Here is a 15,431-nt window from a genome sequence, read left to right on the forward strand (position 1 = left end):
AAGTTATTAACTACCTCCATTTTATCAAATTCAAGGGTCATTTCTTAGTCCACATCTCATTTGATCTCTCAATAACATTAGATTCTTGAAGTACTTCACTTGCTTACCAAGATTTCACACCTTTAAAATTTTCCTCCTACTTCAGCTATTTCTTCACTGGATTTGTAAACATCATGAGTCTTGGGACCCTTCCCTTCTCTATCTACACTTATTCCATATGTAATCGCATGCAATACCATATATATACTGACGATGCCCAAATTTATACCTTTCCCCTGAATTCTAGACTTGAGATTATACATCCAACTGTCTGCGTGACATCCCTACTTAGAAGTCTACAGATACCTCAAATTTAAAGTGTCCAAAATAGAACTCTAGATTTTCCCCTCCCCAATCCTGCCCATTTCAGGGAATGGCAATTTGCTCCCCCAACATCCTTTTGCTCAAGTAAAAATACGTAGGAGCAATTTTTGATTCTTTTCTTTCCTTTTCCTCCCCTACATTTGATTCAGAAGCAAGGCCTGTCAACTGTATCTCCAAAACAAATAATCTTGAGTCTATCCACTTTCTCTCCATTTCCACTGCTACCACCCTAGTCCAGTCCACCAGCATCTGCTGGGTTACAATAGTATCCTCTCTGGTCTCCTTGATTCTATTCTTGCCTCCCTACAAGCCATTCTCCATAGAGCAGCCAGTGCAATTTCTTCAAACTATAAATCAGATTATATTATTTCCCTGCTTCAAACCCTCCAGTGACTTCCTATCGCACTTAGAATAAAATACAACTGTTTACCAAGGCTACAAGGCACAACATATTCTGGGAACAATCTATCTCTGACCTCATTCCTTTGCTCACTGTATTCCAGCTGTGCTTTCCTTCTTCCGACTCCTTGAACCCCTCCTGTTCATACTGGCCTCGGGGCCTCTGTATCAGCTATTCTCTCTACCTGGAATGCTTGTATCTCTGCTTTTTGTATATCTTGCTCCCTCTCATCAATCAGGTCCCAGCTTAAACGTCACATTCTCAGAAAAGATCCTGCCTTAGAAAAGGCCTAAAGTAGCCCTTCAATTAGTCCCATCACCACAGCTAATTTTCCTTGTTTATTAATTTTTTAATTTTGTGTTTCTTCATCCCTGTATATTTAGTTATGATACCTATGATGCCTAGTATCAAGCATATAAGCACGCAAATCTTAACTGAACAAAATCCTAATATATACAACAATATATATGATGCACCACATACATACCTCACTGAGGAGGTATAAAATGTATATAAATAAGTTGATTATAGTGGTTTTAAATCAGAAAGTATATGTTAAGTACAGTTAAGAAAACTTTTATATAAATATCAGTTTTTTAAAGGTTAAAGGGGGGGCTGGTAGCAGCACAGCACAGTGGGAATAGAAAGCCCTTGGTTCTGAGATCTAATTTATCTCTACCATTTAGTTGGGTAATCTTGGATAGCCTTCTTTTTTTTCTTTTTTAAACACTGGCACCTGAGCTAACATCTGTTGCCAACTTTCTTCTTCTTTTTTCTTCTTCTTCTCCCTAAAGCTGCCCAGCCCACAGGTGTATATTTTAGTCGTAGGTCCTTCTGGTTCTGCTATGTGGGACGCTGCCTCAGCATGGCCTGATGCGTGGTGCCATGTCCCCACCCAGGATCCAAACCAGTGAAAACCTGGGCCGCTGAAACGAAAAATGCAAACTTAACCACTCGGCCACGGGGCTGGCCCCGGGATAGTTTTCTTAATTTCTGATAAATTCTTGCCCTTTACAGGGTAGATGCAAGAATTCAATGATCATGGCTAATACATAGTAAGTATTCAATTAATATTAGCATGTCCTCTGCACAGCCCCCACCCTTGAGAAATTTACTCTCAAAGAACATCTAAATAGAAACAACAGACACCTACATTTTCTTAGTAAAGTTAACTTCTTTTGTGGTATTAAGGAATAGAGAGTTTAAGAATTTAAAGAATGGAACGTGACAAAGAAAGCTGGACTAAACGGCCTCTGAGTTTCCCTTATAACTGAGTCTACGTTGAATGCTATAATGGACTTTAATAAAAAGATTTCCATTTTTGGATAAGGAAACTGAAGCGAGGGCATTTAAATAATTTGCCCAACGTCAACAGTCAGGATTTGAATTCAGGTAGTCTCCAGAGACAATACTTTTAACCATGTATTATGGATTTTTCTTATTTTTGAGGAAGATTAGCCCTGAACTAACTGCTGCCAATCCTCCTCTTCTCACTGACGAAGACTGGCCCTGAGCTAACATCCATGCCCATCTTCCTCTACTTTATATGTGGGACGTCTACCACAGCATGGCTTTTGCCAAGCAGTGCCATGTCCGCACCTGGGATTTGAACTGGCGAACCCCGGGCCGCCGAGAAGCAGAACATGTGAACTTAACCACTGCGCCACCAGGCTGGCCCTGTATTATAGATTTTTGAGACCTCAAAAAGGTAAAATTTATCAACTTTTACACAAACATTTCCTGCTTTGTATGACTCAGTTTAATTTTTTTCATCACAATCAATCTGTTATCCTATTCTATACAGTGGGTTTTTATTGATAAAAACGTGTTTTGATTCTTGTCTCTTCCAATAAACTTGCCAGTAAAGCCTGGCTCTCCTATTTCTTGGTGCTCAACAAATGTTTGGTAAGTTTATTGGTACACAGCATTTACTGCTAAAGAACTGAAAAAATAGAAAGCCTCCTAAAGGCATATATGAGGTAGCTAGGAAGACTAAAAATTATGGAAGGAAAAAAAAAAAGACAAATGTGTGTATGTATAGGCTACTGGGCAAGGATTCTTTAATAATGTCTTGCTTATGGTCTTGTTTCAAAACCTCAAATTTCAACACTTTAAACTGTAGTACAATTGAGGGGAGATTTCAACATTTAAAGAGGTTAAAAAAACAAAAGTTCCCACTTTGGTGCAGGCAAACATTTCCACGAGCCTTTCTGGAACCAGAGAGCATTGTAATGTTAACCTATTCACTCACAATGAAAGAGGACAAAAGATGTGTCCATGGAATAACTTTCCAAGAGCCATCTTAAGGGCCAGCCCGTGGCGCAGTGGTTAAGTGCTCACGTTCCACTTTGGCAGCCCAGGGTTCGATGGTTCGGATCCTGGGTGCAGACATGGCACCACTTGGCACACCATGCTGTGGTAGGCGTCTTACATATAAAATAGAGGAAGACGGGCATGGATGTTAGCTCAGCACCAGTCTTCCTCAGCAAAAAGAGGAGGATTGGCGGCAGATGTTAACTCAGGGCTAATCTTCCTCAAAAAAAAAAAAAATAGCCATTTTAGAAGTCAAACATTCCAACAAAAATTTTAGTAGTATTTATTTTAAAAAATAACATAATTGGCTCATTCCCAATTTTCACAGTAAATGACTGACTTGTCTTAAAAGATTATGTCCTCCCCCAAAATCAAACATGCCAAAGTTATAGCTAGGTGGTTCTGGGGCCACCTGTTATTGAAGGGGAGCAAAATACGCCACCCTTAAACCATTTTGGTATGTTGATTATTTTGAATTAAAGTCACTTAAGAAACAGCTGGTGTAGGAAGGACACTCTGACCCTCCTATGTCCCCCTGAAAGCAGGAAAAACATCTCCCATGTGAAAGGAACCCTCCCTGCACCAGAAGGGTAGAAGGCATCCTTATTACCAGAGACAGGGAATTCAAGGCTGAGAAAGCTATATAAACAAACCCTGTTACTTCTTCACAAATTTACTATCCCAAGCCCAAATTTCATTTGTCTTGTCAATTCTTCACAAACATATTGTTTGTCTAAAGGTATCAAGCTGCCTACTTTGGTCACTTTTTTGAGTCTCATAGTTTTATGAGCTCTCATACATACAAAATTAAATGTGTTTGTCTCCTGTTAATCTGTCTTATGTCAATTTAATTATTAGACCAGCCAAAGAACCTAGGGGAAAAGTCTTCTTTCCCTATGTTATCATCAACTAACAGAACCCTCATGCTGAAACCAGGGTCCTCCCGTCCTCAAGAACCCTTTGGTCTGAATGCCACTGCTGAGGCAGGTTTGTTGACTATGCTCTTTCTGACCGGACGCAGCCTTAAGAGAAGAAACCCTGTCTGTGTAGTTCTCTTACCAGTGAGAGGATATTTTCCTTTTCACGAAAACAAAAACAAACAAAATCTAAGGTAACTAATAATTCTCCTGCTACAGGGGCTGGCCCTGTGGCCAAGTGGTTAGGTTTGTGCACTCTGCTTCAGTGGCCCGAGGTTTCCCAGTGTGGATCCTGGGCGCAGGCATGGCACCGCTCATTGGGCCATGCTGGGGTGGTGCCCCACATGGCACAACCAGAAGGATCTACAACTAGAACATACAACTGTGTGCTGGGGGGCTTTGGGGAGAAGAAGAAGAAAGAGGAGATTGGCAAGAGATGTTAGCTCAGGTGCCAATCTTTAAAAAAAAAAAGTGTTTAAAAGTCACACTGTTCAAAAAAACAAATAATTCTCCTGCTACAAATGCCTAGAAACATTAGATAGATTCATAACAAAAATTAGTTTACATTCATAATTGAGTTCACAAGAAAGAAAGGGAAATCCCTATGTGACGGAAACAAAGATGAAACTGAAAAGCAGAATGGTCAGTGTGCGATCTGACACGGCAGCTGAACTTGGTTATTATTTTGTAACCCAGGGACTGGGTACTATCACCCAGAACAGAAGATGAGATACAGGGCTCAAGTGAGGCAGAGAGTTAGAAGTGACTCCCAACATAAAGACTGAGACTCTTAAAGGGCTACACCAACCTTCAAAGAAAGAGTAAAATTATAAGCTGAGAGTTCAAAGTCCTGGGCAAATGCCTCACATGGGTTTAAGATTCAATGTTATACCAACCAGTGTAGTTCAGACACTCCCAACTGAAAAATTAATATAAAAACTAGACCCAGGCCAGTGTTACCCCTGAAGCTCCTAGCAGATATAAAACCAAAATTGTTGTGTGGAGGGACATCCACACAAAAAGTTCACAAGGGAGTCTCAGAGGAAAAAAAAAAAAGCACCACTAAAGAAAAGCCTACAATTAAACATTATATAAAACACAAAAAATACTTCACTGGTGGCTAGAATCAGCACACAAAATAGCAGAAATAGATTCCTAAAAATGTGAAATAAGAAAACGACAATGTGAAAGAGGATATAAAATATGTATACTTAAAATGAGTAAAGACATGCAAGAAGGAATCAAAACACTCAGGAAAAAATACACTATGAAAAACAATAAGAATTTCTGAAGAAAAAATAGAACTGATAGAAATAAACAATACACTGAAATACAGAAATGAAAAGTTAAAAAAAAAACAACCGGCAATACAAGCAGCAGCTAAAGAATTTGTAAACTGGAAGATATTCATGAGGAAGTTATCTAGTATATTACCAATACATGTAAGAGGGGTTTAACAATGTGCAGAAAAGAATGAGAAGGTTTACTTACGTCTAATGAGAAACGAAGAAGGGGGAAAACAGTGAGACATGGGGAAAGGGTAATATGTGATGAGATAATATGCGAGAATTTTCCAAAATTGATGAAAGCTTTCAGTTCTCAGGTCAGTAAGCACAGTTCTTGAAGAGAAGAACTAAAACTAAACCTATATCTAGATGTACCTCCCCCCAAAATGGAGAACAGTAGAGACAAAGGAAAATTCTTAAAAGAACCAGAGAAAAAAGGCAGGTTATCTCCAAATGAATAATTGGAATGACTTCTCAACAGCAACCATAGAGGTCCAGAAAAAAATGGAATATTTTCAAAATGCTGAAAGAAAAAAATTGTCAAACTAGAACTCAATGCTCAGCTAAACTATCAAGATTGAGAGTAAAGACTTTTCAAAGGCTGACAGAGAATTTACTACTAAAAATCTCTCACTGAAAAAACTATTAAAGGATGTACTTCAAACAAAGGGAAACTGAACCTAAAGAAGGAAGGAATGAGATTTATAAGAAATTGGTAAACACATGGGTTTATCCAAATAAGCACTGACTATGAAACTATGACAATAATAATTACTACTTATTTGGGATGATATAAAAACAAGATAAAGCTAAAATACACTGTAGATAGGAGAAGATAATTAGTATTCACTCAGGAAGAAGATAAAGCAATTCACATGAGAGCTATGGTTCTTAAACTGTGATGTGCATCAGAATCACCTGGAAGGCTTGTTAAAACTCACACTGGGTCTCATCCCCAGCATTTCCGATCCACCAGGTGTGAAGTGAAAACTGAGAATCTGCATTTCTAACAGGTTCCAAGGTGATAATGCTGCTCCAGGACCCCTTCGAGAAGCAATGCATTTGGTTTTAAGTCAAATACGCATGTTAAAAATTTAAAGGTAAAAACCCAGATAACTAAAGCAGAATATATCATTTACAGTCCAAAGAAGGAAAAAAGGAGGAATAAAGAAAAATACATCAGGGGCCGGCCTGGTAGCATAGTGGTTAAGTTCACACGCTCCGCTTCGGTGGCCCAGGGTTTGCAGGTTCAGATCCTGAGCGTGGACCTAGCCCCACTCATCAAGCCACACTGGCGGTGTCCCACATACAAAGCAGAGAAGAGTGGCACAGATGTTAGCTCAGGCCCAACTTTCCTCACCAAAAAAAAAAAAAAAGAAAGAAAAATAAATCAATTCCATAGAAGGCAGCAAAGTAGGAAAAAAAGATAGAAATAAAAACAACTCCACTAAGTAATCAATCACAATGAATTGATACTACTAAATTCACTAGGTAAAAGGCAAAGATGGTCAGACTGAACAAAAAACAAAACTCTGCTAAATGCTGAATATATTATAAAGTTACAGTAATTAAGACAGTCTTGGTCATAGCACAGACATAGACAAAGTGACCAATGAAATAGAACAGAAAACCAAGAACCAACCTATGCATCTATGGAATTCTGATATATGACAGAAGTGACACTGCAGATCATTAAGAAAAGGATAAACTACTCAATAAATAAAGCCAGGACAAGTGGTTACCCATAAAGGAAAAAATGAAATTGGATTCCTGTCTCAAACTGTACATAAAATTCAATTTAGGATTAAATACTTAAATGTACTTAAATGTGAAAAGCAAAACTTTAAACCTTTTAGAAGAAAATATAGGAGTAGGGAAGGATTTCTTTCTTTTTTTTGCTGAGGAAGATGTGTCCTGAGCTAACATCTGCTGACAATCTTCCGCTTTTTGTATGTAAACCACTGCCATAGCAGGGCCACTGACAGACTTGAGTGGTGTAGGTCCTGGCTAGGGAACTGAACCCATGCTGCTGAAGCTGAGTGTGCTAAACTTAACCACTAGACCACCAGGGGTAGCCAGAAGTTCTTAAAGAAGACACAAAAAGAGCTAACCAGAAAAGACTGGCAAATTCAACTACCTTAAAATCAAATGTGTTCATTAAAAGACACTATAAGAGAGCCCAGCCTGGTGGAGTGACGGTTGAGTTCACGTGCTCTGCTTTGGCAGCCCGGGGTTCACAGGTTCAGATCCCAGGCACAGACCTACACACTGCTCATCAAGTCATGCTGTGGTGGCATCCCATACATAAGGTGGAGAAAGACTGGCACAGATGTTAGCTCAGGGACAATCTTCCTCAAGAAAAAAAAAAAGACACTAAAAAAGTGAAAAGATACACATGAAAAGCTTGAGAAGATATTTATAATACATATAACTGAAAAAGAATTAAAATGCAGAAGAGATAAAGAACACCTGCAAATCAACAAGACTACCAATAATATATTAAAAATGGGTAAAAAACACAAACATTTCAAAGAGGAAAGAATATGATCAAACATGAAAAGATGCTCAGCGTCATTAGAAATCAGGGGACTGCAAATGAAAACCACAATGATTTACAATTTTGACCCCATTAGATTGGTAAAAATTAAAAAACTGACAAAATCAATGTCAGAGGATGCATCAAAGAAAACCCTTATATTCTATTAATGATGTAAATTAAATTAATAAAACTATTTTGGAAAACAATTTTACACTACTTTGTAAAATTGGGGCATAACCTGCAAGCCAGAAATTTTACTCCCACATATACCCTACTACACCTTACACCTTTGCTCCAGAAGACATGATAAGAATATTCCCAGCAGCAAGGGTTATATTAGTAAAGACCTGAAAATAACCCAAATGTCCATCTATGGGAGAATGGATACCTTGAGCTATAGTGCCACAATAGAATTCTGTATATTAGTGAAAGTGAATTAACCATAGCTATAAGCAACATGAGTAAATAAAAACAAAATCCTAGAAGAGTACGCAGAATATATCATTTTTTAAAAACTACATAAACAGCTAATCTTCGACAAAGGAGCAGAGGGCCTACAATGGAGAAAAGAAAGTCTCTTCAACAAATGGTGCTGGGAAAACTGGACAGCCACATGCAAAAGACTGAAAATCGACCATTCTTTTTCACCACACACCAAAATAAACTCAAAATGGATCAAAGACCTAAAGATTAGGCCTGAGACAATAAGTCTTTTGGAAGAGAATATAGGCAGTACACTCTTTGACATCAGTTTCAAAAGAATCTTTTCGGACACTGTAACTCCTCAGTTGAGGGAAACAATAGAAAGAATAAACAAATGGGACTTCATCAGACTAAAGAGCTTCTTCAAGGCAAGGGAAAACAGAATTGAAACAAAAAAACAGCTCACTAATTGGGAAAAAATATTTACAAGCCACTTATCCGACAAAGGGTTAATCTCCATAATATACAAAGAACTCACACTGCTTAACAACAAAAAAACAAACAACCCGATCAAAAAATGGGCAGTGGACATGAACAGACATTTCTCAAAAGAAGATATGAATATAGCCAATAGACACATGAAAAGATGTTCATCATCGCTAATCATCAGGGAAATGCAAATCAAAACTACACTAAGATATCACCTTACCCCCGTTAGATTGGCAAAAACATCCAAAACCAAGAACGACAAATGTTGGAGAGGTTGTGGAGAAAGAGGAACCCTCATACACTGTTGGTGGGAATGCAAACTGGTACAGCCACTATGGAAAACAGTATGGAGATTTCTCAAAAAGTTAAAAATAGAAATACCCTATGACCCAGCCATCCCATTACTGGGTATCTATCCTAAGAACCTGATATCAGATATCTCAAGAGTCCGTTGCACCCCTATGTTCATTGCAGCATTATTTACAATAGCCAAGACGTGGAACCAGCCTACATGCCCAGAAACTGATGATTGGATAAAGAAGATGTGGTATATATACACAATGGAATACTACTCAGCCATAAAAAAAGACGAAATTGGCCCATTCACAACAATGTGGATGGACCTCGAGGGCATTATGTTAAGCGAAATAAGTCAGTCAGAGAAAGACGAACTCTATATGACTCCACTCATAGGTGGAAATTAGTATATTGAGAAGGAGATCTGATCGGTGGTTACCAGGGAAAAGGGGGGGTGGGGGGAGGGCACGGAGGGGGAAGTGGTGTACCCACAACATGACTAACAAAAATGTACAACTGAAATTTCACAAGCTTGTAATCCATCATAACATTAATAAAAAAAAAAAAAAAAAAAGACTACATAAGACAAAATTATTTTTTAACAAAGCAGAGAAAGCAAAAATCTGTGTTAGCAGTTACATGGAGTGGACAGAACGCTGAGATCAGGAGGTGCATCTAGGTGGATGCCAGTTAGTGACAACGGTAGAGTTCCTGGATTGGGTGTGGCAGGTGGTATCATGAGTACTCCTTAATATTAATATGCTTTGTAACTTAACTTTATAACTTAAGCATGTGTGTGTGTGTGCATACACATATATACATATATTTTTCCATTATTTGGTATGTATGAAATAAATTTAAAAAGCAAAAAAGGGGGAAAATATGACTAAAACATGCTAGTAGGTAGTAACTGCAATGGGAACCAAACCCCCAGTCCAATACTTACTGGTCAAGGGTCTTATAATAAATGTCCAGATCCTTGTTCACAAGCTCTGTTGTTCTCATAACAATCATCATTTCCCTATACTTTTCCTCAGCATCCCGAAATTGAGGTTCTCGAAGTTCTTTCTTAAAATGAATAATTTCTTCCTCATAACCCTTCTGTCGCCCTATTGCCAAACTGTGATTTCTTTTTACATTGTCTATTTTTTCTTCCAACTCCTGATGTTCACTATAAAAGGGAAAAATAACAAATGAGGACCATTTTTAGCTTTTAGCGGCCTGACGTGGAAAAATCAGATCTCTTTAGATAGATAAATATCATTTACCATTCTCCTTAGCAATCAGCATATGATAACAGACTTTCTCTTTGCTTTTTATTTAAGGCTCCAGTACTAAAGAAAATTTTCTTCCTTCCAAACCTCTGAAGCATCCAGATTTCTAAACAGCTGATTTTTTTGGGTGCTGAATAAAGAACTCTCATAACATGTGAGCACTGAGAAAGTTCCTGACTTTCAGACCCTGACTAACCTAAGTACTCTTGGTGATTAATATTACAAATTCACAAACTTCTGATTGTGAACTGAGAATACACAATTACCAACACTGAGAAGTTATTGAATAACAGGTGTCATCATTTTGTTCATAATATGTCAAAGACAAAATATAATTTTATCTCAATTAAACTATTAATTTCTGCAGTAATCCTTACTAGAAGTTTGTACTCCTCTAATGAAAGCAAAATTTCTTTTATACAAGTATAAAAAGTATAATACTGAGCAAAAAAGGTGAAATACTCAAACTTTTCTGATAACTTGGCAGATAACACAGATTTTAATGTATGCTTTAAAAATCTTCATTCATTATATATAGCTCTGACCCAGGCAGGCCCCGTAGGCCATATATTCTTTACATTCAGTACCATTACCTTGTGGAGCAGGCTAACAGAAATCTGGGGACTTGGCAATTTTAATCCTGCCCATCGCTGCAGTATGACTATAATTCTATATCACTACTTCAGTAATTCAATTTGTAAGGCCATGAAATGTATTTGTATAAAAACTCTGTCCACCTTCCTATAAGTCTCAAGGGACACTTTGGCTAAGGGCTTACATTCCTTTTAAAAAACATGTATTGAATATTCTTCACAATTTCAGTAATAAAGACCTTTATTTAAACTAAACACTATTTTAAAAACATACTTTTTCATTTGTAAAACTTGCATTTGACCCATTTCCTTCAAATGGTGTTTTCTTTCTTCTTCAACTTCTTTTAGTTCCTCATTTCTTTTTCTTAAAGTGAGGTTATCCTGTAGCCATCTTTCTTGTATCTAAATGTAAGTATTAAATCAGTTAACAAAAATAATCAAGTTATCAACATGTGATTCATAACAGGCAACTGCTGACAGGTAGTGCTAACTCTGCCTTACTTAGAATCATGTTAAACTCAACAGAGGGAGAATAAGCCAGGGTAAGGAATCTCCAGGCCTGGACTAATCTGGATGGCCCGCAGACACACAAAACAGAAATTTAGATGATGAAATTAAAAATATAACTAGATGTTTTAATATACCTACACCCCATGGGATATTGCATAGTAACCCCACAACAGAGCCTACTGATCTAAAAGATCATAAGAGAGCAATACTATCAGTCTCCCCCCGCTTTTTTTCCTAGTTGTATTTGTCTCCTAACATGTGCCAAGACTGTTAGATACTGTTAAGGGTCAGATAAGATCTTTACCTTCAAGCTTACAAATTATACAAGGCAGGAAGAAATTTCACAAAAATAGTATATATCTATGTCCTTGATGACACTTTCCTGGCCACCGAATTGAAAATTTAAAAAGTTGGCTGTTCTTTTTTTTTTCTTAAAGATTGGCACCTGAGCTAACAACTGTTGCCAATCTTTTTTTTCTTTTCTGCTTTTTTTAACTCTGCAGATCCCCCCGATACATAGTTGTGTATTTTAGTTGTGGGTCCTTCTAGTTGTGGCATGTGGGACACTGCCTCACTGTGGCCTGATGAGCGGTGCCATGTCTGAGCCCAGGATCCGAACCGTTGAAACCCTGGGCCGCTGAAGCAGAGTGTGCGAACTTAACCACTGCGCCACGGGGCCAGCCCAAAAGTTGGCTGTTCTTATCGAGCAGTTTTGTCCTTAAAAAGAGACTCAATGACTTAGCAGCAGCAGCAACACCAACACAATTATTTCAGTAGTTTTCCTGGTGATTATAATGGACTATGTTGTCAAGAGACAAGCAGGAAACAATTTACAAATTGACTCTTCGGAATTTGGAAAAAAATTTTTCCTGTAAAAACAATGGTGGTTTGGCCCATAAAAGCCTGAACATAGAAAACTCATCCCAAGTTCAGCAACAGGACATCTTAATTAGGACCCTCCTGCAGTAACCCTTACAGCTGTGTAAACTCAGTGATGTGGGAAGCGGGAGGGAGGGGTAAATCTTTGGCACTATCTTGTTGCTCACAATAATGGCACAGGAGTCACCAGGGAAAAAGAATTTGGGAGGTGAGAGAGAAGAAGGGAAGCCAAGGACTTCTCTCACATGCTTAATGTTTATTTCCAACCCTGCCCATCTATGAATCACTATTTTGAGTTTTTTTTCAGTTTTCTTGGAAATAAAAATATATATACATATCTATTAAAGGTATTACTATAAGCAGTTAAAGGTGTCTAAAATGATATGGCTATAAGTGTCTTTTTGTTGCCAAGGCAATCCAATGTACCACCTGCAGCTGCTGTGACTCTCCAAGATTCTTCTATGGGGGACTATGCTTGTACTTTTTTCTTATTTGGAACAAGAGAATGTGCCCTTGTTTGCTTTCAGCTAATATTATTTAACACTGGAATTTGCTTTCATGACCACATGAGAGGACTCTTCAAAGGGCTATCACATTTTTAGGTGAGATTGATTTCTGGCACAGAAATGGTGTAGTTTTTAAAGGCATTAACTATCATGCTTGTATAAGTCACACTGAAGATGTTTCTCAATGTGATTTTAATTATATCATGGAAATTAACTTCCCTAAAAGAGAAAATAAATAATATAGGAACCAAATGAAAAACAACTTTATATTTTACTTACAGACAACTTTTAAGAATATATTATTACACTTCAATCCCTATTTTGTGTGAATTTATCCTTCATAGAGATGTGTTAAAATAAGTAAGAAAAAAATACAGATATATGTAGGATGTTCACTGACATAGTTTGCAATAAGGAGAAAAAGTAATCAACTTAAGTAAGTTACGGTGCATACACAAAAAGAAATATTTTATAATCATTAAAAAGGCGGCGGTAGATCTGAGTTGAGTTGATATGTAAGATCAAATTGCATTAAATGAAAAAAGCAAGATGAAGAGCATCAATGGTATGATCCCATCTGTACACACAAACACATACATACAGATATATTACCTATTTATCTGCTGGCATATGAATAAGAACCTTCTTTAAGAACAAACAAAAAACTGTTAACAGTAATGACATCTACAAGTGAGACTGAAAACTGGCAGAAGGAGAGGGAGACTTTTATGCTTTAATTTTAATTATGCTATAATTTTATGCTTTTATGTTTAAACTTCTGGCAAGTGGGTCTTTTACTAAAAATAAAAATGAAAAAAAGGAAAGAAGAAAAGACCATGTTATTAGAACTGCTTTTCTCTATTGTTTGCATTTCTATTCAATGGAAATACTGAAAATAAAAGTAAGAAGTAAAAAATAAAGAAAAGAATGTTATTTGTATAAGCAATACCATAAGTCACCATAAGCCATTAGTCATTAGACCTACCTTCTGTGTATCAATATCTTGTCTCATGATTCGCATATCCGTATTTATCTTTTCTTTGTGTTTCTCACATTCACTTAGTTGAGCTATTACTTTATTAAGTTCATCTTCTTTTTGCTACAAAAAAGAAAATTCTTTAAGCACAAGAAATAAAACTTCAAACAAATAAATAATTTTAAGTTTTAAATTACCTTCTTATAGTCGTCTTTCCCATCTTGAATATAATTTTCAATGTCTTTCACATAATTATGAATATTTTTAACCTTTTCTTTGATATCATTCATCTGTGGAAAGATATTTATTAAATAACACTGACTGGGACCAGGGCATTTAAGATTTACTTCCAAGGAAGTATCTCATACTAAGGTAACAAAAACTTAATAGGAGAGCACAGTGAAACACTGGCTTGGAGGTTCGGAGCAGTGTGTTCCAGTTTCCATCCCAGTAAACCATATGATCTCAGACAATTCTCACCATCATCTGTGGGGCTGAATTAAATAGTCTCAGTTCTCAATTTCTATTTTAAATGAAGAAGCAAAACAATTTAAGTTTAATCCAACAAGAATTTTTAATGTCAAGATTATGTCACAAATCTGAAAATACTATTTATCTTATCATGTTTTTAATTTCATGTGAAATACTAGTGTCCAACATGGTGCTCTGAACATAATAATAAGTTTAGTATATATATTTGATAAGTAAACATATAAATGAAATCTTACTTTATCCTGTGCTATTTTGTTGCTTGAATTTTTTTTGTTGATTAATTCTTCTTTTTCCTGCTGGAACTTTTCCAATGTTGTTTCCAAAGGGCTTACCTGCTCTTTAGCATCCTAAAAATATAAAGAACATAACATCTTATATAACATTCCATTATCTTATTTCACGTGTCAGAATTTACAGTCATAATAAAAGTACTTTCTATGTGGCAGGCTTTAAAAATCAACTCATTTTCTCCTTCCAACAACCCAATGAGGATGATACCATTATTTTCATCTCATATTTCAGATGAGTAAACAGGCACAGAAATGATTTGTCCAGGGTACAACAGCCAGTAAATGAAGGAGCCAGGATTTAAATCCCATCCAGCTCCAGAGTCTGTCTTAACCACTAACCTACCACCTCAGTCACTGACTTGATTCTTAATCTACTCCATGTGTTCCCAACTATATGCGCATGTGGCTTCAGGTGTAAGTTTTCATGAGTTTGCAGGGGCCCAGGTCAGCACCATATCACCAAAGAATAGGAAAGCTCATTCAGTCCAGGCCTCTCTTTTCCAGATGGAAATATGATTATAAAGGATATTTTTTTTTTTTACACGAAGATTAGCCCTCAGCTAACTGCTGCCAATCCTCCTCTTTTTGCTGAGGAAGACTAGCCCTGAGCTAACATCCATGCCCATCTTCCTCTACTTTATATGTGGAATACCTACCACAGCATGGCTTGCCAAGCAGTGCCATGTCCACACCCGGGATCCAAACCAGTGAATCCCGGGCTGCCGAAGTGGAACGTGCGACCTTAATTGCTGTGTCACCAGGCCGGCCCCTATAAAGGACACTTGTCCTCAAGCCTAGTTTGCTAAGGCTAAGTACTTATTTTATGGTAATAAAAGCACACTGGTACATTGATGTTGGTGTGTTTACACCTATTTTGACAGGAA

The 15,431-nt window shown here is 37.2% G+C and overlaps 1 protein-coding gene across 1 annotated transcript in view; it reads right to left on the reverse strand.

Moving 5' to 3' along the window:
* The window catches only part of RAD50 (RAD50 double strand break repair protein), a 69,009-nt gene that overhangs the window by 14,036 nt on the left and 39,542 nt on the right, over positions 1–15,431 (reverse strand). Inside the window, exons 17-21 of the mRNA XM_014856773.3 lie at positions 14,494–14,604; positions 13,963–14,055; positions 13,775–13,888; positions 11,169–11,296; positions 9,974–10,198 (exon numbers count right to left, since the gene is read on the reverse strand). Coding sequence (XP_014712259.2) covers positions 9,974–10,198; positions 11,169–11,296; positions 13,775–13,888; positions 13,963–14,055; positions 14,494–14,604 — 671 coding nt within the window. The remainder of the gene's footprint in view (positions 1–9,973; positions 10,199–11,168; positions 11,297–13,774; positions 13,889–13,962; positions 14,056–14,493; positions 14,605–15,431) is intronic.

Source organism: Equus asinus, chromosome 9 (assembly GCF_041296235.1).
Source record: "Equus asinus isolate D_3611 breed Donkey chromosome 9, EquAss-T2T_v2, whole genome shotgun sequence".
NCBI lineage: Eukaryota > Metazoa > Chordata > Mammalia > Perissodactyla > Equidae > Equus > Equus asinus.